General features: G+C 39.9%; 1 protein-coding gene across 5 annotated transcripts in view; it reads left to right on the top strand.

Annotated features, from left to right (window-relative positions):
* BORA (BORA aurora kinase A activator) overlaps window positions 1-14,221 on the top strand; it is a 28,102-nt gene that overhangs the window by 308 nt on the left and 13,573 nt on the right. For all 5 annotated transcript variants that reach the window (XM_070048729.1, XM_008260051.4, XM_008260047.4 and 2 more), the window contains exons 2-6: window positions 823-990; window positions 4,610-4,716; window positions 7,991-8,036; window positions 10,726-10,807; window positions 13,978-14,043. In XM_070048729.1, coding sequence (XP_069904830.1) covers window positions 838-990; window positions 4,610-4,716; window positions 7,991-8,036; window positions 10,726-10,807; window positions 13,978-14,043 — 454 coding nt within the window. In that variant the 5' untranslated portion in view covers window positions 823-837. The remainder of the gene's footprint in view (window positions 1-822; window positions 991-4,609; window positions 4,717-7,990; window positions 8,037-10,725; window positions 10,808-13,977; window positions 14,044-14,221) is intronic.

The following is a 14,221-nucleotide window of genomic DNA, read 5'->3' as shown; positions in this document are numbered from 1 at the left end:
GGCTTGCTTTTCTCGGCTTCAGGCCTGCCTGCCCGCTCGCCCCGGGGTGGGGACGGGAGCAGCGAGGGAGTGGGGTCTTGCCCAGAGGGGTTGCGCAGACAGAGCGATCGCGTGGGCCCGGGGCCGTGACACGTCCTCCCCGCTGCTCACCCGAGGAAGCCGGCTGCACTTCGCCCTTGCAGAGGCGGGATGCTGGCTTTTCTGGAGATGGAGCCCTTTGAACTGGAAGCCGTGCGGCCTCGCTGTCTCTCTCGGGAGGGTCTTGGCGACGGGAGCGGGAGGTTTGCGGAGAGGCCCCCGTCAGTCGGACTTGGCTGGCCAAGGTCTCCTGTGCGAAGAAGGCGCCCGCGCGCTGGCTTCCTCATCTGCTCGCTGGCCCACAAAGCACTGGAGTTCGGCCCAGAGTGGCTGGAGTATCGGCCTGTGGCGAATCTTGAAGGAATGGATGAGAAGCTGTAGGCAGAAGGGAAGATATTTTTCCCTGCTGGAACGTTTAGTCGCCTCGAAGGCAGGCCTGAATTCATTCCTATTTGATTGACTGCTACTTAGAAGCCTCTTAACTTCTCTAAGCTTAATTCTGCTGCAGAATGGTGGCAGTCTGGCTTCCCGGGTTATTGGAGGAGCACTCTAGGAAATGTTTAAGTAATGCTTTTTTTGGGGTGGGGTGGGGAGGAGAGAGGGTAAGCTATAAGATAGCCCCAAGAGAGTTAGGTTTGGAGTTAATCCTTTCCATGAAATGTGATTGTTCAGTACATTTTGTCATAGTCGCTGTCTGTGAAACTGTATAGTTTTGATACGGATGTTTCTGATTTTGTTTTTTAGTTTTCGCTGCAGGCTATGGGAGAAGTCAAAGAATTAAAGATGCAAATATCACCAGAAACTCCAGGGAGGATCCCTGTTTTAAATCCTTTTGAAAGTCCTAGTGATTATTGTAATCTCCATGAGCAAACTCTCGCCAGTCCTTCTGTTTTTAAATCAGCAAAATTGCCAGTGAGTTATTCTTGGCTAATCTTTACTACTAATTTTAAGTGTTAACAGCTACAAATAATTGTAGATGTAAATATCTTTATAAGGTAAAGGGGGACTATATCACAGAATATATATATATATATATATAAATGGCTGCAGTGTGCAAAAATTTTGTTGGTGGCTTGAGAGGCAGGCAGGGCGAGAGATTCCATCTAATAGTTCATCTGGGAAGTCCAGGGTGAGGGCTGGGCTGAGGCTGAAGCTGGAAGTCAGGAAGACAATCCATGTCTCCTGGCTGAGAGGTAGGAACCCAGTTACTTGAGCCATCAATGCTGCCTCCCACAGTGTGTATCGTCAGACAGCTGAAGTCAAGAGGCAGACCCAGGAATCAAACCCAGGCACTCCAGTGTGCAACAAGGGTGTCTTTTTATTTTACTTTTTAATAGATTTTATTTATTTATTTGAGAGGCAGAGTTAAAGCGAGAGGGAGAGACAGAGAAAGGTCTTCCGTCTGCTGGTTCACTCCTCAACTGGCTGCAATGGCCAGAGCTGAGCCAATCCAAAGCCAGGAGCAAGGAACTTCTTCCAGGTCTCCCACGTGGGTGCAGGGGCCCAAGCACTCAGGTCATCTTCACTGCTTTCTACCTGAGTGTCTTTTTTTTTTTTTTTTTTTTTTTTGACAGGCAGAGTGGACAGTGAGAGAGAGACAGAGAGAAAGGTCTTCCTTTGCCATTGGTTCACCCTCCAATGGCCGCCGCGGCCGGCGCACCACGCTGATCCTATGGCAGGAGCCAGGTGCTTCTCCTGGTTTCCCATGCGGGTGCAGGGCCCAAGCACTTGGGCCATCCTCCACTGCACTCCCTGGCCACAGCAGAGAGCTGGACTGGAAGAGGGGCAACCGGGACAGAATCCAGCGCCCCGACCGGGACTAGAACCCGGTGTGCTGGTGCCGCAAGGTGGAGGATTAGCCTAGTGAACTGCGGCGCCGGAACTCTACCTGAGTGTCTTAACGTTAGGCTAAACACTTGTTCCCCAGTTTGCTTTTATAATTATAGAGTGTTCATTAAAATCTAGTAATTGGTCAGTAATTTAACTAGAAAATTTCTTTAAAGTTATTACTTGCCTCCCTTTTTTAATTCAGAGAGATAGCATATGTTAGCTTCCTACAATTTAAGGTGTAGCTATATACCGTAATTCATGATGTATCTACTAATACCATATTAAGATAGGAACTGGGGCCGGCGCTGCGGCTCACTAGGCTAATCCTCCACCTGCGGCGCCGGCATTCCGGGTTCTAGTCCTGGTTGGGGTGCCAGGTTCTGTCCCGGTTGCTCCTCTTCCAGTCCAGCTCCCTGCTGTGGCCTGGGAGTGCAGTGGAGGATGGCCCAAGTGCTTGGGCCCTGCACCCACATGGGAGACCAGGAGAAGCACCTGGCTCCTGGTTTCGGATCGGCATAGCTCTGGCTGTTGCGGCCATTTGGGGAGTGAACCAACGGAAGGAAGACCTTTCTCTCTGTCTCTCTCTCTCACTGTCTAACTCTGCCTGTCAAAAAAAAATAAAAAAATATAAAAAATAAAAAGATAGGAACTGGGTCATCTAATAATCTGTTTTTATTTGTTCAGCAAACATTTGAGTATGCCATGTGTCTGATTACTGCTAAACGCAGGGGTGCAAACACTCAAGTAGCTTATACTTTTTTGCAAGGGTCAGAAAACTTCTGGCTGAAGCTAGATAGGTAATATCTGATTCTGTTACAACTACTCCTGCTTTGTATCGCAAAAGCAGCCTTAAGCACGTGTGAGCAAATGAATGTGGCTGTTATTAAAATAAAACTGCATCTGTGAACACTGCAATTTGAATCCCATTTCATTTTAATGTGTCATGAAACAATATTGTTAGGTTTTTTTCAGATTAAAGAATGTCAGAAACCATTGTTCAGCTTGCAGGCTGTTTTTTTTTTTTTTAAGATTAATTTTTATTATTTATTTGAAAGAGTTACACAGAGAGAGGAGAGAGAGAGAGAGAGGTCTTCCATCTGATGGTTCACTCCCCAGCTGGCCACAGTGGCCGGAGCTGTGCTGATCTGAAGCCAGGAGCTTCTTCCGGGTCTCCCACCTGGGTGCAGGGGCCCAAGGACTTGGGCCATCTCGTACTGCTTTCCCAGGCCATAGCAGAGAGCTGGATCAGAAGAGGAGCAGCCAGGTTGAGAACCAATGCCCATGTAGGATGCTGGTGCTTCAGGCCAGGGCATTAACCTGCTATGCCACAGCACTGGCCCCTGCAGGCTGTTTTAAAAAAACCAATCCCTACTGTAATGAGATAGGACAAACTAAATGGGCAATTTCAGAACAAAGTCATATGGATGATTCATGGCTAGCACAAGGGTGATATGGAGGGGAAAGTGCTCCACTGGAGATTAGAGAAGCCTTCATCACTTTAGCTTATTTTCATTGTTATTTGCTGTACTGGGTAAGTTCTTCGGAAGTCTCGTCTTGTCTGTCACTAGTAGATTACCAGAAAAAATGCAAACTGGGTGACTGTTTTTGCTGTCTCAGCTTAGATCTTTTTTTCTTTCATTTCTTTTTTTTTCTCCAAGATTTATTTATTTATTTATTTATTTGAAAAGCAGAAATACAGAGAAGGAGAGAGAGAGAGAGGTGCTGGTTCACTCCCCAAATGGCCCTAATGGCCAGGGCTGGGCCAGGCCAAACCCAGGAGCTTCATCTGGGTCTCTTATGTAGGTGCAGGGGCCCCAGCACATGGGCCATCTTCAGCCAGGCATATTAGCGGGGAACTGGATCAGAAGTGGGGCACCCGGGACTCAAACCAGCGCCCGTATGGGATGGCAACACTGGAGAAAGTGGTTTTACCCACTAAGCCACAGTGTTGGCCTCTGAACTTATCTTGTAATTTACATTTTCCATGAACTTTTGGAAGTCTACTTGTATTGGCCCATTTCATTAATCTGACCTTATGCGTTTTAATTGAATCGCGTTACAGATTAGTTATCTGTTAGTTTTAATGAGAATAAATAATGGAATGATGGCAGTTTAATCCACAAAACTGGAATGTGTGGCATCCTGGGGTTTTTTTGGCCTGAGTTTGTCAAGAATATATATATTCCCAACTTTAGATTAGTGCTCGGATAAGCGTTTGGATAGTTGAATATTTAAAGGCAGCCCTAGTTACCCTTTGTAATTATTTTAAGGATCAATTACTTTATGACATTTTGCAGCTGTAGTTAGGACTTTAATTTCAGTTCATTCTTAATGAAAGTAAAGACCTTTAATAATGCTAAGAGATTTTTATATTTACATACTCATGATGTGTTACTGATGAGTCTTGTGAAATTCCTGTACCTTTATTACTCTGTTGTGATTTTGCTATTATTATGCAATTAATATTAAATTTAAAAATGGAAGCTTGTATTTTAGTAGAGCTATAATCAAGTCATTTAATGCAGTGTGATTTGATTCCCATTTGCCATTTAATTAACTGGTCCAATCAAGTTTTAAAATATGAACTTTTAAATATTTTTATATTGTAACCATTCACAACATTTTCGATAGTGACATTGTTAGCATTTTGATGAACTCTTTTGGTTTGCTTTTGCTCATAAGCTCACTTTCTTTTGTTAAGACTCCAGGGAAATTTAGATGGTCTATTGATCAACTCGCTGTTATAAATCCTGTAGAAATAGACCCAGAAGATATTCATCGTCAAGCGTCGTATTTAAGTCATTCTCGGTGAGTTTTCTTTTCTTGCTCCTAAATAGAATAACATGCTGTTAAGTGACGAGATATTGGAAATTCTATAGGTTGGATATTTTTATATGTGAAGGTATCAGGGAGAAAAAAATTCTTAATACAGATTATTACCATCTAAACAAGTGAGTTCAGAGAACTACATCCAGAAAGATTCCTTTAAGATTCCTCTGTTTATGGAACAGAACAGCTCTGCCTTCCCAGCACTTGGTAGAGGGGAGGGCATTTTGGAACTTGTACATTTCTATACGTGGTTGTGACCTGTTTTGTTTTGTTGTGTTGTAGTTTTAAGGTAAAGCAAAAAGCTGTTTAATTGCTGTGTGTGTCAGGGGACACCCAGAATCTCCACAGTAAGTTAAGACACACTGGAAGGGTATTCATTCACCACAGAGATATTTTCTAGATGTCATCTAACCTTTCATAATTCATTATTTGCTTGAATTCTACATAACACCTGGCAGTCCTAGCTTATTTGCTTATCATTGGTGCAGGTTTTAAGGCATTCGTGAGCCTCAGATTTGTGAACTTAATGATGCCTCATGTAGTGAAAACATGCAGTTCTTTAGGGGAACAGACCTAGTTTTTGCTTTATGCTTTGAGGGACTCTTGTTTTATAGTCTGATTGCTTTATGTTTAAAAAAATATGATATGACCAGTTTTAATTTTCTGTCCCGAGAGATGTGTTGTCAATTCAAAATGATGGATAACCCCTTTCCCTTTGACTTTAAAATTCAGTCAGACAAGATGCATACATGTTTTGCTAAGCTTTTGTACTTCATCCTCTCTTTGCTTGGTAATTTGATGATCATTCACTTATCAATTGCTATCCATTCAGAGGTCATAAGAAGAGAATAGAATAGGAATAAAACATAAATGAATTTTAGTGTTGGGGCCAGTATTGTGGTGTAACTGTTAAAACGACCACCTGCCTCACCAGCATCCCATATGGGCTCTGGTTCAAGTCCCGGCTTCTCTACTTCCAATCCAGATCACTGCTGATGTGCCTGGAATCAGCAGAGAATGGCTGAAGTCCTTGGGCCCCTGCAACCACATGGGAGACCCAGATGAAGCTTCTGGCTTTTGGCTTTGGCCTGGCCCAGCCCTGGCCGTTGCAGCCATTTGGGAAGTGAACCAGTAGATGGAAGACCTCTCTCTGTCTCTCCCTCTCAAATGAATAAAATAAATCTTTAATTAAAAAAAATAATTTTAGTGTTAAATTTAAATAATGCTTTTGAAAAGCATACTTACATTTAAATGTAAGAATACTTACATTTAAATGAGTAATATTCACTTTTTGGTTTCACACAGACTGTATGCTTTATTATTTTTCCTCACCTCTTTGATATTTTGGACAACTGTTACATGCATCACATTGAGCACTCTGAGGCACTGTGAGGTAGAGTAAAGCAATGTAGGATGTTATTCCTGCTTAGAACAGTCAATAACAGGTGGGTACTTCCGAAAGTGCATGGACAGTGGAATTAAAAGATAGGTTTATTTTAGCACCAGATTTTTGGAAATCCGTGTATAAGAAAGGTCTTCAAAAAGTTTGCCTAAAATGAGTATGATGAAAAAACTATGCATGAATTTCAAAATTTTTTTGCACCAGAACAAACTGATCTTTTAACTCCATATATCCATACCCTTTGAAGTATCCTCATACAATTAGACCAAAGTTGCAACCCAGGAACTTTATATCTATTAATAAATAATGTGTTGTCTGGGTAGGTTTATAGAAAGAATCTTGGTATATTTCAGCAGATAGATATGTGAGAGGGAAGTAGGGAAAATATCCTAATTTTTTATTTAATTTAATAATGTAATTCAATACATGGTAATGGCTTCTACTAAGGGTAGTGAGTACACTCTTAACAGAGCAGGTTAATTCATTCTTAGACATAAGCAGTGTTTTCTCATCTGTCTTCTTGTCTAATCAGAGCTCTCTATTTTTAGTTCTTTGCATTCTGTTCATGCATAATACACACAGATGATGATAACTGTAAGGCATACTGATGTAATCAGCATTCTTGTCCACACAGGAGGTGGCCAATTCTGAAGGTCTCCTCTTCTGCCAGCTTCCCCGAAGGACCAGCCTTCAGGGCACACCTGTTATTGTTTGCATCCTAACCTTGCTCAGTGGTGTGCTGGTTAGGATACTTTGCCCAGATGACTTCCTAGAACCTCCCATGATGTGGCTCTGGGATATTTGGTTAGACTGATTTTTACTGCATCCTACAATCATCTGTATATTTGAGTCCCTCTGATGAAATAGCAGGTTTCTGAAGGAGGTAAACCTACAGCAGAGCTTGCTTACTCTAAGCTAAGATCTGACACTTTGACCCGATTGTGACTGTGATAAAATGAAGGGAACAGAGTTATTATCCTCAAAATGACTGTTGTTTAAGTGAAGATATGTGGCATTACCTCTGTTTAGTTTGTTTTCTCAATAATTACTTTACTTGAAAAATCCACTTGATTTAACTTTTTTGAAATGCTTCCCTTCTCATGTAAGCTTTGTTAAGCCATGAACACATGTACATGAAAAGTTTTTGAGAGAAAATGATCTTGGATTGTTTAAAAAAAAGTGATTTACCACCAATTTATTGGTAGAAAGCGAGCATTTTTTCCTAGAACAGAATAAAAAGTAGTTTTGTGAGGATATACCTTGTGTTTGAGACCTGATCTTTTATACTAAATCTTGTGACTGAGAAATGTGTATTGCTGTAATTGCATGGTGTATCAAGGTGAAAAAAAAATTGGGTGAAGTTTTGTATTGTTGATGTTTTATTTCAACATTAATGTTTTTACCTATTTATTCAGAACTGTAAGGATGTTAGTTTTTTTTTTCTCTTTCAGAGTAAGAGTTAATTCTAAAGTTATAAGAACAGCTTTAGACAATTTTTAGATTTCTGTTAGAACAAAATACTTCTTAGTTTGTGTTGATTAAAGAACAAAGGTTTATTTGAATCACTTTATGTGTACAATAGTTTAAAATTTATACCAATGTAGACCTTTTAAAAGAAAACATTCTATTCAAACTTTGAATGGAAAAGGGGGAGATAAGCCTAATAGCCAAATGCTGAATTTCAGAATATTGCCATTTACAGAATGTTATGAGAAACCAATTTTTCTTTTAAAGTGAACTTACTTGCCAATTTTCAATGGAGGGAAATTATTTCTTTGAAAGATTATTGTTTTAAATGTCCAATAAGCTAAAGTAATGGCATGGTTATTTTTCTTCTTTATCTCTGTATAGAATAGATAAAGATGTGGAAGACAAAAGACAAAAAGCCATTGAAGAGGTAACTTAAAACTGTGGGTGATTAAGCCAGTTAAGGATCTATTCTGCATGTGTGTCACCTCTCTCAGGAAGACATTCTTCAGATCTTTCACTGTCCATTTCCCCAACAGCCCTACCCCCTTCCCCAACTAAATTAAGCACCCCTTCTGTGCTTTCCTAAGACCAATGGTTTTTAACTATGCCTGTCCTACCCATAGTCCTGCATATTATTGTAAGGACCCGTTTGCTGCTTCTCTACTCTACAGTGAGTTCTTTGTTGGCCAGTTGTGTGTTTCAGACATCTTTTCATTCTCAGAATCTATAGTGATTGGTCTTCCTTGTGCCTTCAGAATATCCATTAGTCCAAACCTGTTTGAAGTTAGAAATTTATGCAGAAGTTGAATGTTTTTCAGGACTTAAAATCTAGATTGGCATTGGCAATAAATTTGTTGTTGTTTTTAATATTTAGGGTTTTTAGAAAATATTATATATTTCATGAAAGTAAGTGTCTGACTGCTAAGCAGGAAAAGTATATCATAAATATAGGGTACTTTTTAAAATAATAATAATGTTTCTTTTTGCTTTTTTGTTTGCTGAACTCCTCTTGCAGGATAAAAGTTATCTAAATCTTTCCTTAGAAAGTCTTCATGTTATGGTAGCATTTCTAATTAGCCCTCTCTACTCATGTCTGTTCTTTGCTTTGCAATGGTCTCTTGCATCCCAAGACTTCTGCTATGGTGTGTTCATAGAGCATGTGATGCACTGGCTCCCTCCTGCACTTCTTTTTCTAGTGCAGTTTTTATCTCCTTGTATTTCAGATATGCATATTTTTCAGAAAACAATTTGATATATTTACTCCTGCCAAACATTAGCTGCTTGTTAACCGAGTAACCTCAAAATTTTTATTCTGATTCAGTCACTTGATTCCCCCAAGCTGAAAATTCGTAGACTCTTCTTCCAGTTACCCAACATTTTGAAAATTATACTTCCTTAGAATCCTCGACTTTAAAGGGAAATTCAGGTGCTAAAACTTAAGAAAATGATGTCAGCATTAAATTATAATTAGAAACAAATTGTTTTTATTTTTCTTTGAAACTAGAATAAGTACATACACATGTACAACCAAAAAAATTTCAAATGAAAAGATTCTTGTTCCTCTATTATGCTACTTCCTGAAGGTAACTACTATAATGTTTCTTGTGTATACTTTCAGGTTAATTTATATATAAAATAGCATATTTTAAATGCTTTAGACAAACAGGATTATCATTCTCATAGTGTTTTGCATCTTTTATTTTGCTTAAGAATTTTTCTTTTATGATCAGCACATACAGAGTCTTATACTCTTTCAGTAATAGCATAGTAACCAAGGCTATATTGAAAGATGTTTAAGTCATGTTAATTTTCTTTATGTCACAAATAATGCTGTGGTGATTTGTACATTTACTTTGTGTACTTGCAATGCACTTACTAAGTCAGAGGCTTTGTGAATTTTGAGTTTTGGTATATTTTGTCATGGTGGCCTCCTTAAAAATGTTGTACGAATTCATACTCCTGGTTATGATACCTTTTTTTTATTTTTCACATCTGCAATGCTATTTTCAAACTTCTTAAATTGTGCTTCACCTACTACTTTAAAATGACAGCTTGTTATTTGGATTTGTATTTTTCAATTTTTGGGTGCACAAATGCCTCATTTCCTCAGTTTATGGGCCCTTCACCTTTCTTTTTCTCCTGGGAATTGTCTTCAGTTTCTGTCTTCCACCTCCTTTTTATGTCTTTTCTTCATAATTTCAAAGGTAGGTTAGTTCAGAAATGAGCTCTTTGTCATATATGTAGCAAAATATAAGGAAAATGTTTTGACATATCTCCAAAATATAAGGAAAGGAAAAATCCTTTAGTGGGAATGTTAATATGCAGAAGTGTATCCAAATGCTGTTATTCCCTTTGGGTATCCTGGCCCATAGAATGCTGGGAGATGTTTAAGCCCTGGTCCTTTGGTTTTAGAGAGAGTATGATGTACATTGATTGCTGCTGCTATCTGTAGTGTAAATACTCCAACTATGAGGCGAGTTCAGCCTACCAATGTGGTGTCACTGGAAAAGATGTGCAGTAGCACATCGGTGCACAACACATAATTAACTTTGAGGGGACAGCTGCTGATAAATGCAGTCAATTAATGAGCAAAGGATGAATTTCTGAATCCTGTTTCCTTTATGCTTAATATTTAAGTGTATTTTATTTTTTAATATTGGCTTTCACAACTAGTACACAAAATTCCTGAAAATTTTAATAATCAGATCTTAAGAGCCAGTCCAAGCAAGCTCCAGCACACCATTCGTGCTTCTGACTTGCCTCCTTCTGTCTCCATTGATTCTTTCCCTCTCCAGCCCTCCTTTTTATCAGCACCCTGCCCCCAAGAAAAGTCACAGAGAAATTAAAATTATTTTCTCTACGATGAGTGCCCTTAACTTAATTTTTTTACAAGTTTAAAATTTAGGTGCTAGATTTGAAGTGTCAGATTTCCTCTTTATGTTTATACTTGAAATTTCTTCCACCTACCTTTGGTTGGTTGTACTTTCAAGTATTCATAATTTAAAGATAACAAGTCAGTAAATGACAAGAGCAATGGTTATTTGAGAATAATATGAGTACCTTCTCAAATTTTTTGGAGGCATTTATGCCTAATTGTGTGATTTTAATTTTCCTAGTTTTTCACTAAAGATGTCATCGTACCCTCTCCGTGGACTGATCATGAAGGGAAACAGCTTTCAGAGTATCATGCCAAAAAATGTGAGTGTACTGAAAATTATATTCATAAAAATCATAGCATCAAAATAGTCTTGAAAAATCAGTGTCTGTAAAGCAGAATAGAGTGAAGTGCCAATTTATCTGCTTTAGTAAGTATCTTGCTTAAAATTAAATTTCTAGGTAACACAGTTTGGTTCTATTCAGGGTAAGGATTCAGCAGTTGATCATTCTATTCTGCATTTAATTTGCCCCTTGTGAATATCAGTTTTGATGTTTATCGAGTTAAGTTGTAAATGACTTTAGCAGTGATTTGGAATGTTAAAATTTTAAAATTCTGAAATTGCTTTCCTGTTTTTTGCTAATTTGCTGACTTCTCATAAAAGTGGAAGAAATAGATACTAAGATGAAGGACCGGCGCCATGGCTCACTTGGTTAATCCTCCCCCTGCGGTACCACATCCCATATGGGCACCGGCTTCTGTCCCGGTTGCTCCTCTTCCAGTCCAGCTCTCTGCTGTGGCCTGGGAAGGCGGTGGAGGATGGCCCAAGTGCTTGGGCCCTGCACCCGCATGGGAGACCAGGAGAAGCACCTGGCTCCTGGCTTCGGATAGGTGCAGCACTGGCCGTGGTGTCCATTTGGGGGGTGAACCAATGGAAGGAAGACCTTTGTCTCTCTCAGTGTCTATAACTCTACCTGTCAAATAAAAAATTAAAAAAAGACGATCTCTGTGTTAGTATATATTGGAGCTGATTATTTGCAAAATCAATAAAGAAATTAAAGGGCAAATTAGTAATTTCCAGTATCTTTCTACCTGCAGGCAGTGCTTCTTTCATATTTGCTCTCACTGCCCTTTGCAAGGTAGATAGTGCTCAAATATCATTCCTGTGTTTTCACCTCTTGTTGCATCGCAATTACTCACTTTTCTATTCAGCATCCCTTAATTGTGCTCTCAGGATAAGAGGGAATATTTGTTCCATTTTTTAATCAAAAGCACAGCAGTGACAGGTAAAATGGATTGAGCACTTTCTTGATGCCCAGCCAACACTAAGGGCTTTTAGTAATTGTGATTCATATGAGGTAGATGTAATTGTTGTTCCATTTTATAGGTGAGAAAACCCAGTTTGAGAAAAGTTAGAGCTTGTGTCAGGGGTAACTAAGGTGATTAAAAATAGGAGAACCTGGATTCAAAACTATATCAGAGTCTGTATTCTCAGTGTTGCAAACTAAAAACAGGATACAGTAGTGGATGAAGACCTGGGTTGTAAACTGTGGGGAGCAATTCGGACTAGACTAAGTTACTGGAATTGGGACTTATTCTATGCATCTGCTCTCCCACAATATGGCGCTGGGAGAGAAGAAAACAGCTTTTACACAGCTGCCTCCAGTTCAACCAATAAACTGTAGGACTTGCTCCTGATTGGAGAGCAGCGTACTCGGTGTGTGGGCAGCCGAGTTAGGATTGGCGGAGGAGGACTATAAAGGAGGAGAGAGACGGCATGCACCAGGAACATCTAAGGGGAACATCTAGCTGAAGGAACACCTGTGCAGCCCCCGAGAGAGCCGGCCGGCGGAGTGCCGCTCCCCTGCGGAAGTGGGGAAAGTGGCCAGGGGGAACCGCCCTTCCACGGAGGTGGAAGGGACAGTAGCCAACCCGGGAAGAACCAGCAGCAAACCTGGGGAGGGCCGAGCAGACGAAAGAACAGCGCAGGGCTTAGTGTCGTTCCTCCACGACGAGGGGGAGCGACATAATGGTGCCGTGACTCGGATATGAAGCCTAGGCAGGGTTTAGTGTCGTTCCCCCATGAAGACGGGGAGCGATATAAACCACTCTGTGTATAAGCCAGGGAAGTTGCTTAGACCAGATTAGTCAATCTCATTGCATCGTGTTTTTGTTTGTAAAACAAAAGGATTAACTAGAGGGTTGTCTGTTATACCCACGTGGGAGACCTGGAAGAAGCTTCTACATCCTAGATTTGTTCTGGCTTAGTACTGGCCATTGCAGCCATCTGGGGAGTGTACCAGGAATCGAAAGATCTCTCTCTCTCTCTCCCTCTCTCCCTCTCCCTCTCTCCCTCTCTCCCCCTCTCCCCCTTTCCCTCTCTCTCTCTCCCTCTCTCCCTCCCCCCCCCGCCCCTCCTCCCACCTGCCCTACATCTCTCTGTAACTCTTTCAAAATAAATAAATCTTTAAAAAGGTTACTTGGGATTCAGCAGTCCCATTTCTGGATTTATATCCAAAGAATTGTCATCACATGTTTGCTGCAGCAGTATTCATCATAGTCAAGATAGGTTCATCAACATTTGAATGGATTAAATAATGTGGCACATATACATAATGGAATACCATTTAGCCTCTAAAAAGAAGGAAATTCTGTCATTTGTGACAGCCTGAGTGAATTGGAAGACATTGTGCTAAGTGAAATAAGCCAGGCACAGAAAGACAAGTCCATTGTAGGACATCACTCATATATAGAATCTAAGAGAGTCAACCTTACAGAAACATAATAGAGTGGTGGCTAGAAGTTGGAGGTTAGGAGATGTGGGTCAAAGTTTGTTACACATAAACAGTTTATTTTTCTTGACTTGTTGCATACCATGGTAACTAAAAAATTGTGTACTTCAGAATTGCGAAAATATTCTCACTACAAAGACATAAGCATGTGAGGTGATAAATATGTAAATTAGCCTGATCTACTCATTCCACAGTGTATATGTATCAAAAAATTACCTGGTACCCCATAAATATATATAATTATCCATTTTCATTTTTAAAAAATGACTTTTGTGGGGGAGTGTTACTTCGTACCTTCACCTTCATTGCTACTCTTTCAGTTTTATACGTGTACTTCCTCAGTGTTAAAAAATTAATCAAGGGGCTGGCACTTCGCATAGCAGTTAAGACTGAGTTTGCTGAATCCCCATTTCTTAGTACACAATTTTAGGTCTTGCCGCTACTTTCAGTTTCAGCTTCCTACTGTTGTGCCTGGAGATGGCAGGTGACGACTCGAACACTTGGGTCCCTCTCACCCAGGTGGGAGATCTGGATTGAGGGATTGAGTGCCCTAATCCTGGCTTTGGCTGGCCCCATCCTGGCTATTTAATTGTTGTAGTAAAAAAATTTCCATTTGGTTAATTTTTTCACTCTGGAAAATTTAATGGTAAAGTAATTGATGAATATAAAATGTAGGACTTTCAACTTAAAATGTTTTATAGGTATTAACATAAATAATGACTCTCCAGTTGGAAGAAAGCTGACCATTCTTTCTGAAAAAACCAATGGTGAGTATAAACAGAAGATGAACAGTATGTTCCATAGTAAGGTACATTTGATTTATAAACCCAGTTCTGGTAGTGACACTTTACTCTGGAATTAAATCTTCTTAATTTCTATGAATGAGTTGTATATATATTTGTTTCAGAAGGAACTATATATGAATAGTTGAATACAACTGTGATA

The sequence above is a fragment of the Oryctolagus cuniculus genome, chromosome 9, assembly GCF_964237555.1.
Source record: "Oryctolagus cuniculus chromosome 9, mOryCun1.1, whole genome shotgun sequence".
Classification (NCBI taxonomy): Eukaryota; Metazoa; Chordata; class Mammalia; order Lagomorpha; family Leporidae; genus Oryctolagus; species Oryctolagus cuniculus.
This window is presented reverse-complemented; position numbering and strand designations above follow the sequence as displayed.